At 45.8% G+C, this 23161-nt stretch overlaps 1 protein-coding gene across 1 annotated transcript in view; it reads right to left on the minus strand.

The window, feature by feature from the left end:
- The window catches only part of Polr1A (RNA polymerase I subunit RpI1), a 329206-nt gene that overhangs the window by 8052 nt on the left and 297993 nt on the right, over nucleotides 1-23161 (minus strand). The window contains exons 29-30 of the mRNA XM_050167857.3: nucleotides 8151-8261; nucleotides 1521-1713 (exon numbers count right to left, since the gene is read on the minus strand). Of these exons, the coding sequence (XP_050023814.2) occupies nucleotides 1521-1713; nucleotides 8151-8261 (304 nt within the window). The remainder of the gene's footprint in view (nucleotides 1-1520; nucleotides 1714-8150; nucleotides 8262-23161) is intronic.

The raw sequence follows: 23161 nt of genomic DNA on the forward strand, positions 1-23161 counted from the left end.
TCAAATTAAACAAGGTGCAGAAAAAATGCCAAAACACACCGTTAATTCATTTGACATGTACTTGCCCAATTCTAACATGCACCCATTTTATGTTTGTCCAAAGTACTAAACTAACGCAGAAATGATATTAAAGCTTCTAAACAAAATAGAAATCTAACAAGCACCCGACTTTTTTAGCAAGAAAGATTGTTGCATAATGGTGGCCGCTTTTTTAAAGGCAGCATCGCCGCAATGCACTGTTGTTATGCGACAAAGCATGAGAACACTGCAAAGGCGGTTTTGGTTTCGTGTCTGACTGCACAACACAAGCAAATTTCAGCCCAATTTTTTTAAAAGGCATGCATTATAATCAGGTAAATACCGTAATCAAACCCTATGAGCTGCAGTTATTCCTTCAAAATCTTCCTAGGGCAGGCCGAAAATAGGCGTTTTCAACAAGAGATTACGTGTGCTCAACACCTTGACTGTCCTCTAAGCTCCACCAAGACAGACGCTGAAACTAAAGGGGTCACTATAAGGGTTACGATAGGGGCCAGGCGCATATGTGATGACTGGTAAAATTCAAATTATCCAGCGATGGCCAATTTTAGGATCGAAATAACAAAAGTTTGAGACTATAGATATGCATGAGCACTGGCTGGGACTATCAGCTGGGAAGAAATAAGCAAAATAATGTAATTAATCCGAGTCAAATTAACAGAAGTCTACTATATTGAATGAATCACAAAACGCTCACAAAATGAATGTTTTCAATACGAAACCTGAAAAAAAAAATAGTTGCCATTATGACACTAACATTAACGCAGAGCACAGCACATAGAGGACCAGCGCAGTGACACGACTAAAATTAAGGACCACCCACGGTGCACTGAAAATCTCGGAAGCAATGTGCCGAGATTTGTGTCCTATCCGCTAACCACCAGGTGCACACGCCTACTGTTAAGGTGCTATTTAAAAGCTTGAAATAGAAAGATTACATAATTATCAGCCCTGCAGCTTTGTCGAAATTGTTGCTACAGCATATACTACTTATTTATAACCAAATTTAGCCGAAGTAAAATATCGTCACAGTTGGCAATTTGAAGCATTACCACATAATTGCAAGGTTTTTCAATCAATCACCCAGTTCAAAAACTTCGTCAATATCAGTCACGCTTTTAGGCTTCAACCACCAAACATCACAGGCATAACAGCAGCGCCAAAAAAAACACAAAAAAGAAAGGAAGAGACATGGACAATCGTGTCTGTCAGTGTTCCTTTCTTTTTTGTGTTTTTTGGCGCTGCTGTCATGCCTGCAATAAGTGACCACCTCGCCCGAGAACTCGTTTTACTGCACCAAACATCCATACCTCGCCAAGCCTGTTTTATATGGCCTACACATTTAGCAAGAAGTACAGGTGGCAGTTAGTGCTTGTGCCCTTGTGATACTGTTTGTTGCCACTACTTACCACTACAAGTACATATTTCTCAACAACTAGCCTGGGCAAGCACACTGCTCAGGAAACAGAGGCGCATCGTACCGGCAAGCGTGGCTGACTTGAGAAAGTTCATGGTGGTCTCGAAGGTCATCTGCTGCAGGGGCGAGGCATTGCTCTCCATGGCTATGCGGTTGCAGGCACGGTAGCTACCGTCAAACGTCATGTAGTCGGCGACAAGCAGCAGGTGCCTTGGGTCCACCTCAATGCCATACACGGCAAACACGTTGGCCACCTCCTGCACAGAGTTTGTCAAAGCCGTTTTAATGTAAGAGCATTACTTGGCTCATTGTGTGACCCCAACATCATCAGAAAGCCATGGCAGAAAAGCCGTGGCAGGAAAACAGCACACAAATAACATAACCTTAACCCAACTACAAAAAGAAAAATGGCCACAGTGAGGATTTGATCCTCTGCCCCACCAATACTGCACTGTAGCCGAGAGGGCTAACCACTGCACCATTATTGCATTGTGCCATTGTTAAAACAGGCAACAGTGATGAATGTCTTTGAGGCTGTGCATGTGGTTGGACTCCGCCTGGTGGGCGATACACTAGGTGGGACATCATGCAGAGGAATCTGCCTTCAGCTCTGCACCACGGCATGTCCATGCTCATTGTAGGACACTTCAATCAGGACGCATGTTCAACGGCAACATTCACTGGTGCGATGCATGCCGATCTCAACTTAAAGGAGTACCAACGCAAAAATTTTCTATCTTGTTTTTTTAGCTGCAATAAGTAGCTAATGAACCAGTAAACATGGCACAAAACATCATTGGCTTCAGAGTGCGACAAGTACTTATTTGTAGCCTTGTTTGTTGCGACCAGTCCAAGTTTCGGTTTGAGAGAGCAACAAGATGGGCCAAAGAAGAAATCTAAACACAGCTACACATGTGATCGCACAAAACTGTGACGTATGCACACCAGCACGCTTGCTGGCACATGCTTTGTGATGTCCTTGCCATCATTGTCGTCCGTGTTTTCGTCGTCCAGCAGTGACTATTTCCTGCTTGCGGTAGTCGCCGCCGAATTAGACGTAGCCAACCCCCTTTGATTGGATCCACTACAAAGCAGCGACTCGGAAAGTGCTGCTAGCAACAGCTATCAATATGCGTATGCACCAGTACAAGTACCGTATTTACTTGCATAATGATTGTGCTCGCATAATGATCGCACCCCTGAATTCTGCCGTCAAAATTATATTTGTTTTTTTTTCTTTCCCGTGTAATGATTGCACCTCGAACTTGTCCCAGCGATATGTCGTGTGCAAAGTCTAGCTAATGATGCTCGCGCTAACCATCATTCGAATGCCACGCAAACGACTCTTGAAGACATACCAAGCGGTCTGCATGCACCAAACATTCTTAAAAGGCCCCTGAAATGGTTAGGACAAATTTTGTAGACGCGTAGGGTACAGCTAAAGTTAATCATTCGCACCACAATTTGTGTGAAACGTCTCATATTAAGAGAGCTATAGATGATTACAAGTTACCATCCTCCATAGTCATGCATTTTCTCCTCAACTCGTTCGCCGAGTGATCGGGGCTAAGCTCCACCTTCACTGGCTCTGAGTCATGATGGCACGTTTCGTCGTCAACTTCCAGTTCTCTAGGAGCGCGTGCACGAAGCCTCTCCAAACTCTCCACCATCTGCTTGGCAGGAGGAGGAGGAGGAGGAACTTTATTATTGCAGAAACTGTTGCGCGGTTTATTCCTGGGTGGTTCCCTCTGACAGGGCTCCACTGGCGATCGCGGCTCGTCGGGCCTAGTCGAGGGTCACCAGTTGGCTTCCCAGGTCCAGTTCGGAGAGTCTCGCCTCCCAAGACCACGTAGTGAGTGTGTGTGTTGTGACTCGTGGCGAAATTGCGTCGCCTGCACGGTCGGTACATTCATGTGTTATGTGCACGAGTGTTGCTGTGTGGTTGCTACACCAGGGACATGTCCAGGACGTATAACTGTCTGGGGAGATTGCATGTAGACGAGACAAGTGTGGGTATGTGTTAGTTTGCAGGCGGCGCCAGTCCTTTGCCTGGAGTTTATTGAGATCTTTGTGTGGGGGAGCGTATTGCGTTCTTCCGAGATGTTGGTCCTGTAGTATTTGTTGACCTGTCGTTAATAACTCGTGGGTCGCTCGTCGGTCTGTCGGGGGCTGAAGAACGGTGTGGTTGACTAACCACATTAGAGAGAACATTGTAGTAGACCCTACCTGCTTGGCAGTCGACCCCAAGCTAGAGCTATCAAAGCAGCGTGCGTTGCGAGCATTCTGTCGCAGCACCGAACGTGTCTGGTATTCTGGTAACCACAGGCGAGCTGGGCATTTCAAGGGAACGGTGGAGGCATAAACTTAAGGTGATAAAGGAACTTTAGTGTAGACGTACGTGAGCTGCCTGATCGGTCTCCATGGTCCAGCCACCCGTTGGCACAGAGTTTAACCAGCCAAACAAAGAGCTAATATTGCTCTAACCAAGTGTAAAGCATTTTAAACATTTACAAAAACAATGTGTTAACAATTAACAGCAAGGAGTGGTGATGGCGTATGCAACGTCACCACTCTCCCAGTTGGGCGGCGGGAGATTTGAATTTCGAAAAAGGCATTCGGACCCTTCAGATGTAATTTTCTCATAAACTAAGTCTTTTCTTGGTGCGAAACAAGCATTGCAAGGTTTCTGGAATGGTATTTAAACACTCTATGTCGACTTAGTATTTGCCCTTAGTGTTCCCTTAAGGAATACAAACTGTGTCCCGTGACAACTGCCTCTTCCCACACTTGCTATGCTTCACCGCAACACTTTCGCGTATTTTCACGGCGTGACATCGTTGTAACGACGCGAAGCTGACTTTCGGAAACCGGCATTATGCAACGCGCCGTGCTTTCCGAGCTTCGAAGCCAATCGCGAGGACCCCAAGGGCGGAGTTGGTGACACTGCTGACTATGGCGAATTCTTTCAGTGGAAAACACGGCACCCAACGGCAAGAAGCTTAACAGCGAATGTCGAAGCAGCTAGGCCTAGGGTTGCAGTGGTGGCTGCCAGCGGATCTGTGAGCGAGAGCACCGGTTCGAGGCGGCGAGGTAATCAAAATGGTGGCGGTGGTGGCTTTGTTTAATGCCGTTTCGGATCTACGGTCATGGAAGAAAGTCCAGTAAGTCGGACGGCAAAGGGTCCTTGCGTCCAAAATTTCAGACGTTCTTATGCATTGACTCTATGGGGAACGTGGTGGTGCCGCGGAGTCATTCGAATTATTGGGTGTCCGGAAAGTTGGTAGTTGACTGTACACTGGGAACTCCTCCAGCCGACAATACAGCGTCAAAGACGATTCGTTACGTTACTCTGTTACTCCAGCCAGCGTTACCGCGACTTTTGTTCACTTTCAGTAAAATTACAGCTAATTTTCCCTGATAGAAGCAGAAATTCCCTGAGTATTTCCAGACTATTCAAAATTCCCGACAATTCCCTGCTTGCTGGTCGGGATGTGGGCAATGCGCAAATCGTATTTCGAAAATACGCGCGACAGTGCCTCGCTGATTCCTTGGACGTAAGGGATGGCTGCACGTGCACGGATTGTCGTGTTGTTCTCCGAGCTTGGCTCTAATATCCGCTTCTCGGTCCTGTGTATGAAACGACTAGGATAGCCGTTGCGGGTTAGTTCACGGTGGATCGTCCCTAATTCCTTTTTTAGTGCATCGTCGCCTGAGCAGACGCGTATGGCACGTGTTATCAGGGACGACACTACGGATGTCTTATGGCCGACAGGGTGACAAGAATTAAACTTAAGATAATGACTTGTGTGTGTAGGCTTTCTGTATACCGAGAAAGCGAGAGCGTCCCCATTCCGACGAACCAGTACATCCAAGAAAGGCAACGAGTTGTCCCTCTCGTGTTCCACAGTGAATTGTATGTGCGCATTTTAAGCGTTCAGGCAGTCCAGGAAGCGTTGGATGTCTTGTTTCTTCAAAATACAGAAACAGTCATCCACGTAGCGGTAAAAAACTTTAGGTGCCGGGTTGACCGATATTGACGCTCCCGTTGCCGTGCCATGCGTTTGCTGATAAAGGCTGCCACCATAAGAAAAATACGTGTTGCTTAGACAAAACCACAGCAGCTCGCTCAGTTCGGGGACGTCGAAGGGGGTGCGACCAGGAAGACCACTGTCTGCTTCTAGGGCTTCTTTGCATGTGGCTACTGCCAAATCCACTGGGATACTAGTGAAAAGCGATGTGACGTCGAACGAGACCAAGGCGTCATCTTCACTCAACGTGATGTCCTTTATCTTTGCTACAAATGCGGATGAGTTTTCGACGTGCGTCGAGGTCTTACCGGCAAGAGGGCTCAACACCTGGTGAAGGTAGCCCGATAGCTGGTAGAGCGGGGATCTCAGGCGACGATGCACTAAAAAAGGAATTAGGGACGATCCACCGTGAACTAACCCGCAACGGCTATCCTAGTCGTTTCATACACAGGACCGAGAAGCAGATATTAGAGCAAAGCTCGGAGAACAACACGACAATCCGTGCACGTGCAGCCATCCCTTACGTCCAAGGAATCAGCGAGGCACTGTCGCGCGTATTTTCGAAATACGATTTGCGCATTGCCCACATCCCGACCAGCAAGCTCCGGAACCAGCTCATGAATGTGAAAGACCGGTTACCTGTTGAATCATTCCCCGGAGTTGTGTATAAGATACCATGCGCTGATTGCCACAGAGTATACATTAGTGAAACAGGGAAGTTCTCCAGACGCCTCAAGAAACATAAACGTGATGTAAGAAATAATAGCCACACGACGAACACCATTGCGAACATGCGCATGAACATAATCACAAGATAGACTGGGACAATGCCACTGTTGTTGCCAAAGAAAAGAACGTGTCATCCCGACGGCTGCTAGAATCTCTAATCATTCAATCGACACCAGCTACAATGAACCGGACACCAGGGACTATGCCTGCCGCTTACGCACGTTCATTACGTCACGTGCTGGCTATATAAGTGACGACGATTTCATGTCCAATTCAGTGAACAAGGAACCCGTACGCGGTTCCGAAACGTCAGATTATTCATCAGACTTGGTCAGTGACCGTAATCCCTTCAGTATCTATAGTATCGACAAGTTCACAGACCAAACCGTCATGACATTAGTCGGGCAGCGGACTCGGGCGAGCGTCTCAGTGCGTGTTTTCCGAACATCGCAGAGCCGGCACCGTAGCAGAAATCTTCCTCGCTCTGTGCTTGCTGCATACCCAAGTTGTAGCCGATGACTATTTGCCGGTTTTATGTTTCGCGAGCCAAGCTTCACGCAGCTTCTTGTCCTGCGGCTACGTGTGAATAAGGCTGACACCAGGCTTCGTTGCGTACGTCCGGCACTGTGGCACCGAGCAATAGCCTACCATGTTGCGCGCCTTCAAAAGCAGCCACTACCTATTGTAGTGCTTTCAAGCGTTGTAAAGGAGACACTCGAAGCGGAAAAATCTCGCCACTAAATGAGGACCGCATCGTACGAGGGAATCTAAACTCTCATTTTCAGCTCGCTTCGACGCTCCCAAAGCAGCCAACGCGGCCACTATGTCCTTCGTGATCCCTCATAGCACGTCACGCCGACAGTGGCGCCAGATTTTCCAGTGGTGGAGCTCGAGGCCAATAAGGCTACACCATCATAAGTGATAGAACGCGCGATTCTGTCATGCAAGGTTAAACTGATCAAAAAATCTTACTTCCTGTGGAGGTAGGCACAAAGATGGCGCTCTAACACACATGCTGCCAGCCCTTGCTATGAGATCATCTTGAATATTCTCCCACTAAGTTGTGATTGGAGCTTTTTTAGCACCTCCCACCGATAAATATTCGGCTTACACCCACAGTCGTGACAGTGAATTCCTAAGTGTCCCTGTATAGCTTAGTGCACATTGTAATCATGCTCTTTTAGCCTTTCATTAAGACAGCGACCAGTTTGGTCTATATATCTCCAGTTTTAGAACTGGAGATATAGTTTACTGAAGTAACAGTTTTAGAATGCAATACCAACTCGCCCAATCCTCAACCCTAGTACCCTCTCATTAATACTGTAGAATTTGTCAATGTTGTCCGCTATGTCCTTATGGATTAGGAATCCTACCCTGTATTGCTCCTTATCTGGGAAACCTTTAAAGCAAAGGACATGGCCGTTAGTCAGCACTGTATAAGCCTCACCAGTTCTTCTAACCTCGATAAGGCCAATGATATGCCAAACAATATTTGATAGTTCCTCAAAGAGTCCTGCTAAGCTAGCCTCACTCGACGAAGTTTGGCTGCTAATGGTTGCCAGGGTCAGTTTCCATTGGCCGCCTGTCCGGGTCCAGAGATTCTTAGCACCCTCTGCTGCGTTACTGGTCTGACTGCCGCCTTGGTCACTTGCTTCACAGCTGCTGGAGACTGAGGGCCATGGATTAATTGTAGGAATCATGAGGGAGGGAGTGGCTGAATACTGCACCAAGGAGGCCAATTCCTGTTCTGGTGCGGGAGTGTCTTTGTTGAAGCTTAGTGGGCCTTTATAATTTGGTTGTACCTCAATTATTATAGCCCCACTCGCTCTCAGCATCTTCTGCCTGTTTCAGGCATCACTCCAAGCCTGCAGATGTAGTGCTACAGTAGTCACGTAAAAATGCAGTTTGTCATAAAAGCCCACATGCTATAAACTTACCCTAGCAATCGCTGTTCTTGCAGCTTCAATGCCAAAAGTGTTGGCAATGGCATGAATGTCATTGCTGTAGATGCGCTTCAGATCGATTATTTCACCGTACCGGAACATTTCCTGCAAGATATAGTGCACCACCATCACACAGAACACTGACAACTTCAAAGAAGGCACAGAGAAGGGCTCTGCAATTGCCACACAACTGTGCACATAAGTGTAAGATTCACATGCGCATCTCCCAGCTTGCAGGTGCGATTAAAACGTTAAGTCTCATTAAATATATCTGCCTTATTTGTTTGTCAATGCATGATTGCCATGATGCTGGAGACAAAAGGTGACAACAGTCACTTGATTAGGCCTCTAGAGCCACAATATACATTCCCTACATGACATTGGAGAAAAATAAATTATACATAAAGGTTAAAGGGCTCCTCAGCAGGTCTGGCCATTTTGAGCTGACAAGCACCATGCAAACAATGTGCATTAACGATCGTGTCTGCTAAGAACTACATCTCTACGCACCGTGGAAAGAGCTGAAATTCCAGACCGAACGCTGTTTGCCCTTCTCCTTGTGGCCGCTGCGCTCCAAGCTGGAGGGATGACGTATACGTGTAAATGCACCTACGTACATGTGTCTTTGCTGTGGCGTCACTCTTAGTGACATGTGACTTCAAGAATTATTCAAGGCAACATGTGTTATTTGTGTAATCTGTTCCATTCATAGACGAATTAAGGTTTAGAGAAATAATACAGTCAAACCCGGCTATATCGAACTCGCAAAAAAACGCCTATCAGTTCGATATAGAGCATAATTCGATATAAGCCTGCTAAATAAATGGATGTCATAAAAGCACATCCCATTTATAAAATCACTTTATTGACGAAACTAGCTTAGTTTCGCATAAATTAGTCCTGCATTTTCTTCTGCTTGGGCAATTTCGCTGCCTGCGACGCACGCACTTCCCCATGTTGTCTAAGGAGTCCGAGCAGCTGAGGCCGCAAACTTCCGCATTCGCGCAGAAGCACCGGACTAATGCGAGTGCACCAATCACTTCGGAGGATGTGGGCAAAGGGCCGTAGTTGCTTTCCTCAACGTGCCTACTTTCATTTGTGCTCGGTACGATGTCGGCGATGTAGTCTTCGTTTCGGGATCTACCGTCGTCGCGACACCATCATCTGCACTCACAAACTCGTCCACCGTTGATTCGAATGTCCCGGAAATTTTGACAGCTCGCCCCAAACTTCGGCAACACCGGCAACGGCTTCGTCGCATTCATCAGAATTTACAGTCATCACCGAGCACGCGGAAACCGGCACGTATGAAGAACGCCTCGTACACGGCCGTGCGTACGCGTCGGGTGCCATGGGCACCGGGTTGCGAGTCTGGCCACTTTAACCCTAATCGTGCTGAGAGTGCTCCTCGGAATCTTGCACGCTGCGGGGATATCGCGTTCGACACGATTTATGATTTGGATCTTCACGACGAAAGGCGAATTCTGCCGCTTCATCACGGCAACACTGCGGGAGAAGGCCCACAAGGCGCAAACACGACGAACCAGAGAAGCAGCCAGACAACTCGCACTTCCGCCATCTTGCATGAAGAGCGCACAAGAGCCTCTGATTGGCTGTCTGAGCAAGCGCTGTAGGTGGGCCAGGATCATTTTTTGCTGGGGAATGTCGATAGATAGTGATCTAAAGAAAGGAAGGACGTTTGATTCTGAAACCCGTGAGGGAGCACGGCGAAGCGTCGTCAGGGGAGAGGGAGTGGGAAGTGAAAGATGATAGAGAAAGAGGGAGGATAATAGACTTCACTATGCGCGACAGGGGGAGTGTCGACAGCTCACCCGAACAGCCCGAGGCAGCGCGGTCACGGTAGGGAGAGCGGTTGGATGGAGCCGCGCCGCCGGGTTTCTCCGCTACCACGAGGGAAAGCCAACTTCTGGGGGCACTTTTCCGCTGCTTGACGTTCGATATATCGGGAGTCACTGCAATATTTGTTCGATGTAAGCGTAATTTTTGCTATATATCCTCATTGTAACTATACCGTGACCAGAAATTGTTCGATATATAGAATAATTCGATGTAAACGGGTTCGATATAGTCGGGTTCGACTGTATGACACGCAAATGAATGTCTGCGTGTGTTTGTTTCACTTTGCACTGCAGCAACAGAGATGCACTTCTGTTCTGTCTGATTGTTGGCACGTCGTGCAGTTGTGCGAGCAGACACCGAAATTATGTCATTTTCTACCGTGTTCCAGTGCACGATCATGCTCTGTGATCCACTTTTGTCTGCCTCAGTGTTCGCGTAGCACTGATTTATACCGCTAGTCAGATTTTGCTGTGCACAGCGCGCAAAATCGTGCGCTGCGCAAAACGAGACAATCACAACAGCTCGCATGTGACGCTATCAGCAGAAGTGCTCCGCGCCGCAAGAAAACGAGGAGAAAAAAAGTATGCGTCACGCGGTCCTCGAGGTCCAGTATGGGATAATGCAGGGAAGGAATTTCGCTTGTGGAGGCTAGACGGGGCAAGTGGAGAGAGTAGCTCACTTGGCAGCGGAGCTCACTTCCTGAAATCATGGGGTCGAGGCACTGAAATATTTTTATCTCCGCTATTAATTAATCAATTTGGAAAATTTTTGCGGGAGAATGCTCCCTAGAAGGGCACGTAACAACTTTCAGCGTATAACCAAAATTTGCTATGGGGCATGGTGGGGGGCCCTTTAACCACCAGCTTGTTCACTGCTACTTCAGCAGAATTATGCTTCCTTTAGGAAAAGGGAAAACGTAACGAAAAAGCACAACAAATTGTATGTTCAATGCAGAAGTCTGCAGTATATCCAGTTAAACCTCGATACAGTTGACTTCCTTTAATTCAGCCCTGACAGGACCAACTAAATAAGGTCGAATTAAACAAGATGGAGAAAAAACAGCAAAACACCCCACTGTATTATTTGTAGTATTTTTGCAATTCCAACATGCCCCTAAATGAAATGTGTGCCTATTTTCTATGCGTCCAAAGTAGAAAAATAACATAGAAATGACATTAAGGCTTCTAAACAAAGTGGAAATCTAGTGTGAACCCAATTTTCTAGCAATAAAAATGGGCAAAGGTCTTATATGTGTTGCACAATGAAGGCAAGTTTCCTCAAGCCAGCTTTGCCGCGCTGTTCTTTAAAGTCAGGTTCGTCACAATACATCTGTGGTATGCGGTAAACCACATGAACGCCGCAAAGATGGTTTTGGTTTCACGTGCAGGCAAGTTTTGTTCTAATTTTCTTGGGGAAAAAAACCACGCGTTAGAATCGGCTAAATACCACAATCAGGCATTGTGGGCTACGGTTATTGATTGAAAATCTTCCCAGAGCAGGCCGAAAATAGGCGAAAGATAGATGAAAATAGCTTATGTGTGTTCGCTGCTCCACCAAAACAGATGCTGCCACTTAAGGGGTCGCTATTGGGGTCAACATAAAGGTCAGGCACACGCATGTTTGACGAAATCAAATACAAGATGGGTATAAGTACACATTCGGAGGTCCCGAAGTAGCAACTGTCGGGGGGACCTCCTAACAAGACATGAAAAGGGGATAGTAGGATCGTGGCAAACAGTGAGTCATGTCATATATTATACAATTTCTACGTCATCATCGGAAATAAAGGTTAAGAGAAAAAAAAATATATTAAAAATATCACAAGTATAATTACACAGTTAAAAAGAAAAAACAAAACAAAATTGAAGAAATCTTAAAAATAACTTGCAGAAATTCAAACGAGGATAAATGGCCACGTAAAGCTAACAACTAGGAGAAGTATCAATTATAGGCAAAATTCAGTGACTCGGTAATTGAACAGTACATTGCATAATGGTAAGGCAGAACAAAATCTCATTACTTCTAGGTTCGTTAAATTATACTATGAGTCAGATAAAGTGTTCATGATATGCTCCTTCGTTCTATGCTTGAATGATAATAATGTAGATGACTTCGTATCAGAAGGTATTGAATTCCAAACAGAAATGCCTGAAAACGCAATGGTAAATTTCCTATAATTAGTTCTTGCTTTTGGAAGGAGAAGATTGAGTTGTGCTGAAAATCTTGTGTTGTTATAATTGATGAGGCTAGAGCGAGTAAAAGCTGGAATATTAAACTCGGTATTTATAAGACGAAACATAAGCAGTGACAGCTTATGATTGAATAACATGCATAAAGGTAAAACAGTTACGGAATGGAATATGGGAGCAGAGAAAGATGTCTGCGATTGGAATGCAATTAATCGTAATGCCTGCTTTTGCAATACTTCTAGCTGATGAAGATGTGTGGCATATGTATTACCCCAAGATGACAGGCAGTATGAGAGATGACTGTGTATATGTACGCGTAATATAAAGACATGGGAATTGCTGAAAAAAGGAGCGAGTTCTTATGATGATGTGAATACCAAATGAGATCTTTTTAATAAGTTATTGAATATGGCGCTGGAACTTTAGGTTCTCATCTAGAACTACACCAAGAAATTTAGCAGACGCGGATCTTGCAAATACATTATTACTTAGAGACACTACAATCGATTTTTTTTTATTTCTATCTGATTCGGAAATATCATCCATGTAAACCACGTAGAAGTGCTCTAAAAAATGGTTTTATCAGCCAAGGTGGCGCAACATTTCACGGAAATCAAGAAAGAACAGCATTTTTCAAGCCACAATATCTCTGGAACGGAGCAACCGAGCGCCGTCATCTTAGTCTCGTTGGCAAGCACATTTCTCCGTCTTCAGCTATCTCCTCTGTACAGAAACAAGCACACAAAAAGCAAATGATTGAAGGTCGTACCGGAGTCTGCGATTGGCCGCGCCTGCCACGTGACTCCAGCGTGGTTCGCCATTGGTCCGGCGCTCGCATCGTCTGCTCGGCTCTTTGCACCTCGCGAGCCTGGAAGTCTCCGCTCGCCGTAATCTCGACGTGTCAAAACGGGTGCGATGCGGACATTGCGATAGCGTGTTAGATCCCTACGTTTGTGGACGTCTCAGACCCACGGCAAAGCATTCCACGCATCGGCGACGCGGACTTCGCGACCAAGATTTGCACGCGGAATCGTCGAACATGCGGCTAAGCCTTTAAGCACTCGGTGTTTTGGAATTTGTGACCAAGCACATCGCGCATAGGAGTCTCCGACTTGTCGATCAAGCACATCACGCACGGACATCTCGGGCCCTCGCCTAAGCATGTTTTGCATCGGCGCCTCCGACTGCATGACTAAGTACATTGAGTATCGACTCCTCGAGCCCGCGTCTAGGCATTTCGCGCATCGGCACCTCGGACTGTACGAACAGAGCATCGAGTGTCGACTCCTTGAGCCTGCGTCTAGGCATTTCGCGCGTCGGCACCTCCGACTGCGCGAATAAGCGCATCGAGTGTCGACTCCTCGAGCCCCGCGTCTAGGTATTTCTTGGATCGGCACCTCGGACTGCGCGAACAAGCGCATCGAGTGTCGACTCCTCGAGCCCGCGTCTAGGCATTTTGCGCGTCGGCACCTCGGAATGCGCGGCTAGGCATTTCGCGCATCTGCACATCGAGCGTTGACTCCTTGTATCTGCGGCTAGGCATTTCACACGTCGGCACCTCGGACTCGCAATATTGCGTGTTCGCTCTATGATCATATTGTAACGATAGCTCGTAATAATATCTATCATACCCCCCCTCCATAAAGAGAACCTCATCATGAGCTCTGTTCACTAGGCCCCTTGGGCTGGCACAACATCTGGCTGCAGAATTGATCGAGGCATCATACAAAAGTACAATTATGGAAAGCACCTAGCAGCTGCATATCTATTACTGGCTCTCTGATCCTAAGTTCCACAGCCATTGTCAGGCGAAGATGACTTGGAAGGCTACTTACACTCAGAGCCTTCATTCAGTAACATGGTCAAGTCTACCAAATGAGAATATGCCACACAGTCACACCTTTAGTATGGCCATTTTCACAAAACATTGAGCTTCAAGACAGTCCCATTTGTATTGCTGTAGATTTACTTCAGCAAAAGCTACATTTGTTTGAAACTTCAAATGCGTTTATTTCAGTTCGATGTTCTTGCACACCGTACTCAGTCTTACAGGTGTTTTTTCTGGGTTGTTTCTGGCCAAAAATGACGAGGGTGGTATCATTTTATTCGCATTGAAGTGATCTGGGGGTGATGCTATTTTTATTACTCTTGCACCGTCATGAAAATTACATCTAGGTATAGTACTCGCTGCTAATTAGAAAAAATATGTTCATAATAAATGCAAGATTGTTTTTTTGTCTGTAAAATGCTTCCAAATGAATAAAGATAGCATCACACCCTACAGTAGGTCTTTAGCAATGGTGTCATGCGCTTATTTTTTGGTTTAGCAAGACGGAATCGTCAAAAAGCCCCTAACGAGTTTGAAATTAATTTCACTTCAAACCTCAATATTTTTTTAACTGCCACAGCTATCAAAAATGGAATTACAGATTTGAAATCAGCACGAAAAATTACCAAAGACAGTGGAGTTTATTAATAATTCAATCAAAAATAAGAAAAACATTTTTAGGACCCATGTCCCCCCTTACAGCTATAACTTTTTAAAAGGGCCCCTAACCAGGACACATAGCAAATTTTGGTTATAAGCTGGAAGTTGTCACATTTCCTGTAGGGAAATAGAATAATAATAATTAATAGTAGTAATAATAATAATAATTAATAATTAATAGCAGAAACAGAAACATTTGAAGTGCTGCGAGCCCATGACCTCAGGAAACGAGGCACACCGCCAACTTAGACACTCTCTCCACTTTCCCCGTATTCCGTAAATTCCGCAAGCGAAATTTCTTCACTGCATTATCGGGTGACGAATACGCCATGGGCCCCACCTTTTTTTTTTTTTTTTTCTCATGCATTTCTGCTGAATGGAGCACTTCCTGTGATGGTTTCATGCACGAGCTGTTGCGTTTGTCTCGTTTTGCACAGTGGACGATTTTGGGCACTCTGCACGAGAATGCCTGATTAGCAGTATAAGTCAGTGCCACAATTGGATGCGCTGAGGCAGGCGTAAGAGGATGAAAGAGCATGATTGCGGCGCTGGAACATGGTAGAAAATTACGTAGTTTCTCTGCTTGTGCAACTGTACAGCATGGGAACCTCTTGCTAGGGTATGAAGTAAAACAAAAATATGCAGGCATTCGGTTTGTATCATTTATTATTTCTGTAAACTTTAATTCATCTATTTAAGCAGCAGTTTAAACAAATAACTGATGTTGCCTCAAATAATTCTTGAAGTCACGTGTCACTATGAGTGACTTTCATGAGAGTGGCTTGTTGGGCTAGTTCGAACATGGTTATACTAAGAGAGTGCCAGCAAACTTGAGAGTAGAAAAAAATCAAGAGGCAGACATAGACAAAGAGACAGGAAGGTGGCTGGACTAAGAACTGATCTTCATTCATGAAAACGAAATCCCCTAAGTCCGCCAAGTTTTCAAGGTAGTTGTGGCCTCTCGACTGAGTTTTATGAAACTGCCATCTTTTTACTTGTCGGCAACTTTTGATAAATTCGATGGCAAGATGTTTTTACAGAAGAATGGTATATGTATAGGGTAGAGTGTTGCGCTGATACTGTGCGGTAATTTCTTAGCGCAATTCGACAAGTCTCTGTCAGACACCATTACCGATTACCGTGTTGCCCGGGTGTTTAGGTACGTTGACGATTTCCTGGTTCTCTTAAATATCAGATGAAGTGATTGTATCACTGATATCATTTGCAGTATTTTATCAGCTTTTCAGCATTGCTCTCGACATCTTAGTTTCACCCATGAGGCACCACAAGAAAATTCCATCAGGTTTTCAGATTTGACTCTAACCTTTCACACTCAAGGTCACATTTGCTGGTCCAAGAACTAAAAAGACGTTGCTACCGTACCAATCCGCTCACTCGAAACTGGTCAAGCGTGGCATAGCCTCTTTGTGCTTGTCGAATGCGGTGGAAAAGAGTTGTATGCATCTAATGTAAGACAGTGCCGCCCAGCAAGAAAGGCGACTGTTAGAGGCAGGCTATCCAAAGACTTTGATCACTGCAGTGGCTGAATCTGAAAAACAGGGGGGATCGCGAAGTGCGAGACAAAATAAAAAAGAACTTGGTGGTTATGCCGTATGTACATGGCATTTCACATAGATTGAAAAAGGTTGCAGCAAGAAAAAACGTCAGTTTGGTTTGTTCTGTGCCTTGTAAGCTTGCAAAACTTTGCATGAGGGTCTCGCAGCACAGTTCGTGAAAGAGTACGTGCAATGCCAAGCATGTCGTGAAGCACCGCACGTGCGACACATGTGTAGCGTACAGTATTCTTTTGAAATGTGGTAGAGATTACATAGGACAAACCAGTCGCTGTATGAATGATCGCATGCGTGAGCATGCAAATCTAATACCCACAGGCACCAGGAGGTAATCTTCCGATGCATTGTAAGGAGTGCGGATGTAACCCTATCTTCAGTGACGTTTCAATCTTGGCGATGGCTAAGACTCAGCAGGAAAGAGAGCTGATTGAAGCCTATCGCATCTATAAACTTGGCTCCGAGAAGTGTGTAAGCGCGCCATCTGTGTTCCTAACCAAGAAAGAGATTTTATTTCTTGATAACTGTAGACGTGTATAGATAAGGTGTTGACTGTGTCTTTGTTTTGTTGTGCCTGCGCATGTTCAGTACGGACTTGGGGGACGTCGTTTTCATGGGTGAAGATCAGTTGTTAGTCCAGCCACCTTCCTGTCTCTTTGTCTATGTCTGCCTCTTGATTTTTTTCTACTCTCAAGTTTGCTGGCATTCTCCTAGTATAACTATGAGTGACGTCACAGCACGGACACGTACCTAGGTGCACTTGCGCAATTGGATTGACGACGACTCTCTGGCTGGGAGCGCAGGTGCCCACGAAGAAAAGGGAAAATCGCATTTGGTTTGAAATTTAGGCTCTTTCTGCAGCACACAGGGAAGCAATACTTAAGGGGGGACGCAGCCCTTGAAAACCGAAAAATCGCGAAAAAGTCGATTTTTGAAAAACCATATTTTTGGGTTGTATGTCTCATAAACTACCTGTTCCGTAATTATTAGCACCTAATTCAACCGTAATGTACCAAAAATAACGCTACCTTTGAGGCCACCGCGGCCCCAAAAAACACGCGCAAATGCCGAAATGAAGTCAAACTTCGCGCGCGCACCATTCCCGGCCCATACGGCCTGCCCGCGCCATCTTGGTGTCGTTTTGACCGTGGATTCTTTGTCTCTATTTTGCCGCCTTGCAAAATGGCATCGTCGGCGCGGTTGAGGCGCTATTGGCGTATTCCCGCAATGTGATGCGGAGCGCTGATTGGCCGGAGCAGCGCGTTCAAATCTCGCGGGCTAAAGTGCGCCTGCCATTGGTTGCTGCGCAGGCGGCGGCGGCTGCTCCCTTTGATGCCGCGCTCGCGTTGTTGTTGCCCCTTGCTCCGTCCGCCTCAACATGAGCTTGCGCGCTGCTCATCGCCTTGCGCTATCTTTTAGATTATTTGCTCAGCTTCTTTTTTTTTCGCTAGTTCTTCGCTGCACGCAATGCCGGCAAGGCCCAAGACAGTGCAGATGTTCGGTGCACGGGAGCGCGATATGCGTCTTGTACGAGCATCAAACTTCCGATCTCCCATAGCGAGTGCCGACTGCGTAGATGCTTTTCAGCGGCGGAACTGTGCTTTCGGCTGTCGCCAGTCGAAAATCCGACACACTGAGTGTGCCTGGAGCCGCAAGAGCTAAGTAGAAGCTCCGCAGGAGCTTTCTAATAAAAAAAACACATGGGTTCAAATTTAGGGCCTGTTTTCTCGGAATGGATTTTTTTGCTAGTAGTGGTGCTGGGGAAGGCGATATCTCAAGAACCGCTCTTCAGATTCGTATGCCGTTTTTTTTTATTCTGTTCCTGAATGGCTTTGCCAGGGGGTAACAGGCTTCTTTTTTTTGAAAGCTGGTGCAGTTAATTTATAATAAGCAATTAATTTTTGATGATGTGGTCATTACTGGCTACATCAAATTCAAAGTTGTCTTAAAATTTTTTGGAGGGGAAATTAAAGAAAAGGGCTCTTTAGCCCCCTGGGATATCTATCAAGGGATCATCATAGTAAATTTCAGCTTCCTACGATGTCCTGGCATTTCTCCAGGCTCTTCCTCAGGCATATACATGAATCACCTAGTTAGACCTCAATAACTCTGGAACTAATAAACATATCTTCATGAAACTTCGCAGTTCCTCATAGTTCAGTGGTGTGAACGTACCCTGAAAGTTTCATCTGGATATCTTAAAGAATAAGAAAGTTCGGTCTCCAGGGTAGCCTCCCCCCTTAAGCAGACACAATCAATAGCATGCATTGTATGCACTGCGCTTGTCAGCTAAAAGTGGCCCGACCTGGTGAAGGGCGCTTTGAAGAAATACCCGAGATGGTCGAGCCACACGTCAGGGACACTTGGCACGGAATGACCCACATGCTTTTGCACTTTTATAATCTATGCATTGCTTTTGTTTTCGTTCCCTCCGTCTGTGTTGCGTCATGATTTTGATCAGCCCTGTCGACCCAGACGAAGCTTGTACTGAGAGAGGTGGACCTGGTCGACGCAGCACTGTGTGTATGATCCCTGAATCGGGCCCACGTAGGGGAGCACTCGCAGTGGCACAGTCTGCTACTGCATCAGTCAGGGCAGCCGATCTGCAACATGCTCAGCGCTTGTTTTGCACCAAAAATGAAGTGAAATGCTCCCTTTGGAGGCTTCGAGCACGAGGGGCTCCGCGGCGCATGTAAAATGTAGCGCTGCAGAGTCCCTACGCCAAATACTGTATAGTATACTCGCGCAATGAACACACTCGCATAATAAATGTACTCCTAACTTTGCTCTTGAAATAATGCATTTTTGTTTACCCCCCCCCCCCCCCCCCATAAATGATTGCACCCCTAGCTTTGCTGCTGTAGCTTTTTGAAAAGACTGAAATCTTTTACACTGACACGTGTTCAGGGCAAGCCACCTAAATCTCAATGCCCATCGTTGGGTTGGAAATAATTAATGCCACGATACCGTTTGAGCAAACGTGGAAATCACGTGGCATAATTGAGTTTTTTTTTTTTTTTCAACACAGTGATGGGTATCGAGATTAAGGCGACTGTGGCATGCTTACCAAAACAACAAGTGCCGAAAAGCAATGCTTCACTGTGATGCACATAAGCGTGCACACTAGCAGCAAGCATGCCCTGGCGGCACACTGGCAGGGGCAGTGTGATTGATGACGGAGAAGCCAATGTAGAAGCTGATGGCAAAGCCACGATCAGAGAACACTGGAGGCAAGCATGCGGTGAGAACAGGCTGTACATTATCACGGCTGCTCGGCACCTCACGGAAAAATCAGCCTGCTCTAACCGCATGCTTGCCACCAGTGCCAGCACAAAGGCACCTCACTGACTCAAGAGGGCAAAAGACGTGTGACTGCTTTCGGCAACACATAATGGGAGAGCAGTACGCATGCAATGTGCAGCAAGGTGCGGCAGGTGGGAGAGTACAAGTGTTGAAGGGACTTTGTTGGCATAGTGGGGCATAGTGTCGAATTTGCATTTGTTCTTCGCTATTCTGCCTGTCTTTCGTTTCGCTGTGTGCGACGGGCCCTAAGTCGATTTATACGCCCGTTGAGGGATAGAGTTCATCTACGCATAAAACGGAGACGCTGATTCAACGCCGATAAACTTTGACATGCCAACGAGCAGGGCTGCCTAGGAAAGAGGTGCACACAGAGTGCTTGTCAAAACAACTACAGTGGGACCTCGTTACTATGAACACCATACTAACAAACTTTTCAGATTAACAAACTTTTCAGAAATCCCCTGCTGACTTCTTATAGTTTCAATGTAAAAATATTTCAGTACTACGAACTTCAGAACATCAAACTTTTCGGGATAACTATCGTTATTCAGATTCCCTGTGATGTTAACAATGCTTCAGTACTACAAACTAATATATTCTGAAACCTTGGGATTCTTAGATTTCCGTGTATCCTTCACGGCAGCCGAAACAGTAGGCTAACAGACGACAAGGCACAGAGAGCGGACGTTGCGACGCATGGGTTCGGAAAACCTGAGATGATGCCCGAGCGAGAAAGAATGCGGCCGAGCAGAGGCGACGACGAATCAGGTTTTGCAAGTGCATGCTCCGTCCAGAAAAATTATGCTGATGATGTGAGGTGTCTTTTGGCGCAAAGGCCAATTATGGCCAAAGAGCACCATGGCACATGGTAATGTTAATGATGTACTGCGGATGGCATGGGCAACGAATTCCTCATGGTTCATGTGACAAGGCTGTAAAAGGGCCTGTAAATGAAGTAAAACATCATCATCATCATCATCAGCCTTGCTACACCTACTGCAGGGCAAAGGCCTCTCCTGTACTTCTTCAACTGCTGCTGCCAAAGAGCACTATGGCACATGGCAACTGCTGCTGCCAAAGAGCACCATGGCACATGGTAATGTTAATGATGTACTGCAGATGGCATGGACAACGAATTCCTCATGGTTCATGTGACAAGGCTGTAAAAGGGCCAAAAAGCTCGCTGTAAATGACGTAAATCATCATCATCATCATCAGCAGCAGCAGCAGCCTGGCTACGCCTACTGCAAGGCAAAGGCCTCTCCCGTACTTTTTCAACTACCTCGGTCATGTGTTGATTGTGGCCATGTTGTCCCTGCAAACTTCTTAATCTCATCCACCCACCTAACTTTCTGCCGCCCCCTGCTATGCTTCTCTTCTCTTGGAATCCAGTCCGTAACCCTTAATGACCATTGGTTATCTTAACTCCTCATTACATGTCCTGCCTATGCCCATTTCTTTTTCTTGATTTTTAAGTAAGATGTCATTAACTCGCGTTTGTTCCCTCACCGAATCTGCTCTTTTCTTATCCCTTAACGTTACACCCATCATTCTTCTTTCCATAGCTCGTTGTGTCGTCTTCAATTTAAGTAGAACCCTTTTCGTAAGCCTCCAAGTTTCTGCCCCGTAGTTGAGTACTGGTAAGACAAAGCTGTTATACACTTTCCTCTTGAGGGATAATGGCAACCTGCTGTTCATGATCTGAGAATGCCTGCCAAAAGCACCCCAGCCCATTCTTATTCTTCTGATTATTTCAGTCTCATGACCTGGATCCGTGGTCAATGCCTGCCCTAAGTCGATGTATTCCCTTACTACTTCCAGTGCCTCGCTACCTATCGTAAACTGCTGTTCTCTTCAGAGACTGTTACACATTAATTTAGTTTTTTGCAGATTAATTTTTAGACCCACGCTTCTGCTTTGTCTCTCCAGGTCAGTGAGCATGCATTGCAATTATTACTAAGTAAGGCAATATCATCAGCGAATCGCAAGTTAGTAAGGTATTCTCCATATGCTCTAATTCCCAATTCTTCCCAATGCAGGTGTCTGAATACCTCCTGTAAACACGCTGTGAATAGCATTGGAGAGATCGTATCTCCCTGTCTGACGCCTTTCTTTATTGGGATTTTGTTGCTTTCTTTATGGTTTCTTTATGGAGGACTACAGTGGCTGTGGAGCTACTATAGATATCTTTCAGTGCTTTTACATACGGCTCATCTACACCCTGATTCCGTAATGCCTCCATGACTGCTGAGGTTTCGACAGAATCAAACGCTTTCTCGTAATCAATGAAACCTATATATAAGGGTTGGTTATATTCCGCACATTTCTCTATCACCTGATTGATAGTGTGAATATGGTCTATTGTTGAGTAGCCTTTATGAAATCTTGCCTGGTCCTTTGGTTGACAGACGGTATTACACCTCTCTTATTCGAGAAGCGAATGCACCTACTTCTTTGAGGGTTTAGTTTAAAACCGTTGTCGTCTGCTCACTTAGACAATTTATTCAGGCCAAGCTGCACTTGTCGCTTGCAGATACTAAGATTACATTATTTGTAACCTATTCGGATATCATCCACATATACAGAATAAAACATTGTACGTGGTATGATAGTATGGAGCGAATTCATTTTTACAAGGAATAAAGTACAGCTCAGCACTCCACCTTGTGGCACACCAGTCTCCTGAGTAAATAGACGAGATAGGACGTTCCCAATCCGAACATGAAATGTGCGGTTGCACAGATAACTTTGAATCAAGTTTAGCAAGTTGCCTCGGACGCCCATTCCAGCTAGATCACGAAGGATTCCGAAACGCCAAGTGGTATTGTATGCTTTCTCCATGTCTATAAATACTGATAAGAAAAACTGTTTGTACATAAAGGTATGCTGGATATTTGTCTCGATGTGGACAAGTTCATCTGTTGCGGATCTATGTTCCCTGAAGCCACACTGCAAAAGATCTAGTGTCTTGCTGCTTTCAAGAAAATAGATCAGGCGCCAGTTAGTCATTTTCTCAAAAAGCTTACATAGGCAACTTGTTAGAGCTATAGGCCTGTAGCTGCTGTCAAAGAGGGGCCTTTGTCCTCTTTCAGAATAGGGATTATGAATGCTTGCTTCCAGGCGAACGGAATGTAGCTGGCAGAGAATATAGCGTTAAAAACAGGTAGGAGTGTTTTGTGTGCTTCGGGGTGTAGGTGTTCAATCGTCTCGTAAACTACTCAATCGTTTCCAGGGGCCGATTTATTACAACAATGTAGTGCAGCCTGAAATTCCGCCATGTTAAAAGGGCGGTTGCAGGATTCACTTCGTTTGCCTTTCCGATCCAGAAACAGCCACTCGGCTTGCTTTTGGTACCTCAGGAATGTATCTGAGTAATGCAATGAGCTAGAAATGTACTCAAAATGTGCCCCTAGATAATCAGCTTTATCCTCAAGAGTATTTCCCTGCGTGTTTACTAATGATAGAGGATGAGTTTGGCAACTTTTGATTTTGTTCACTCTGTTCCAGGCTTTTCTTTCGTCAGTATAAGAGTTGATGCTAGAAATATATCTTTGCCAGCTCTCCCTTTTGGCACAGCACCGTGTTCTTCTACCC

This window comes from Dermacentor andersoni, chromosome 11, assembly GCF_023375885.2.
Source record: "Dermacentor andersoni chromosome 11, qqDerAnde1_hic_scaffold, whole genome shotgun sequence".
Classification (NCBI taxonomy): Eukaryota; Metazoa; Arthropoda; class Arachnida; order Ixodida; family Ixodidae; genus Dermacentor; species Dermacentor andersoni.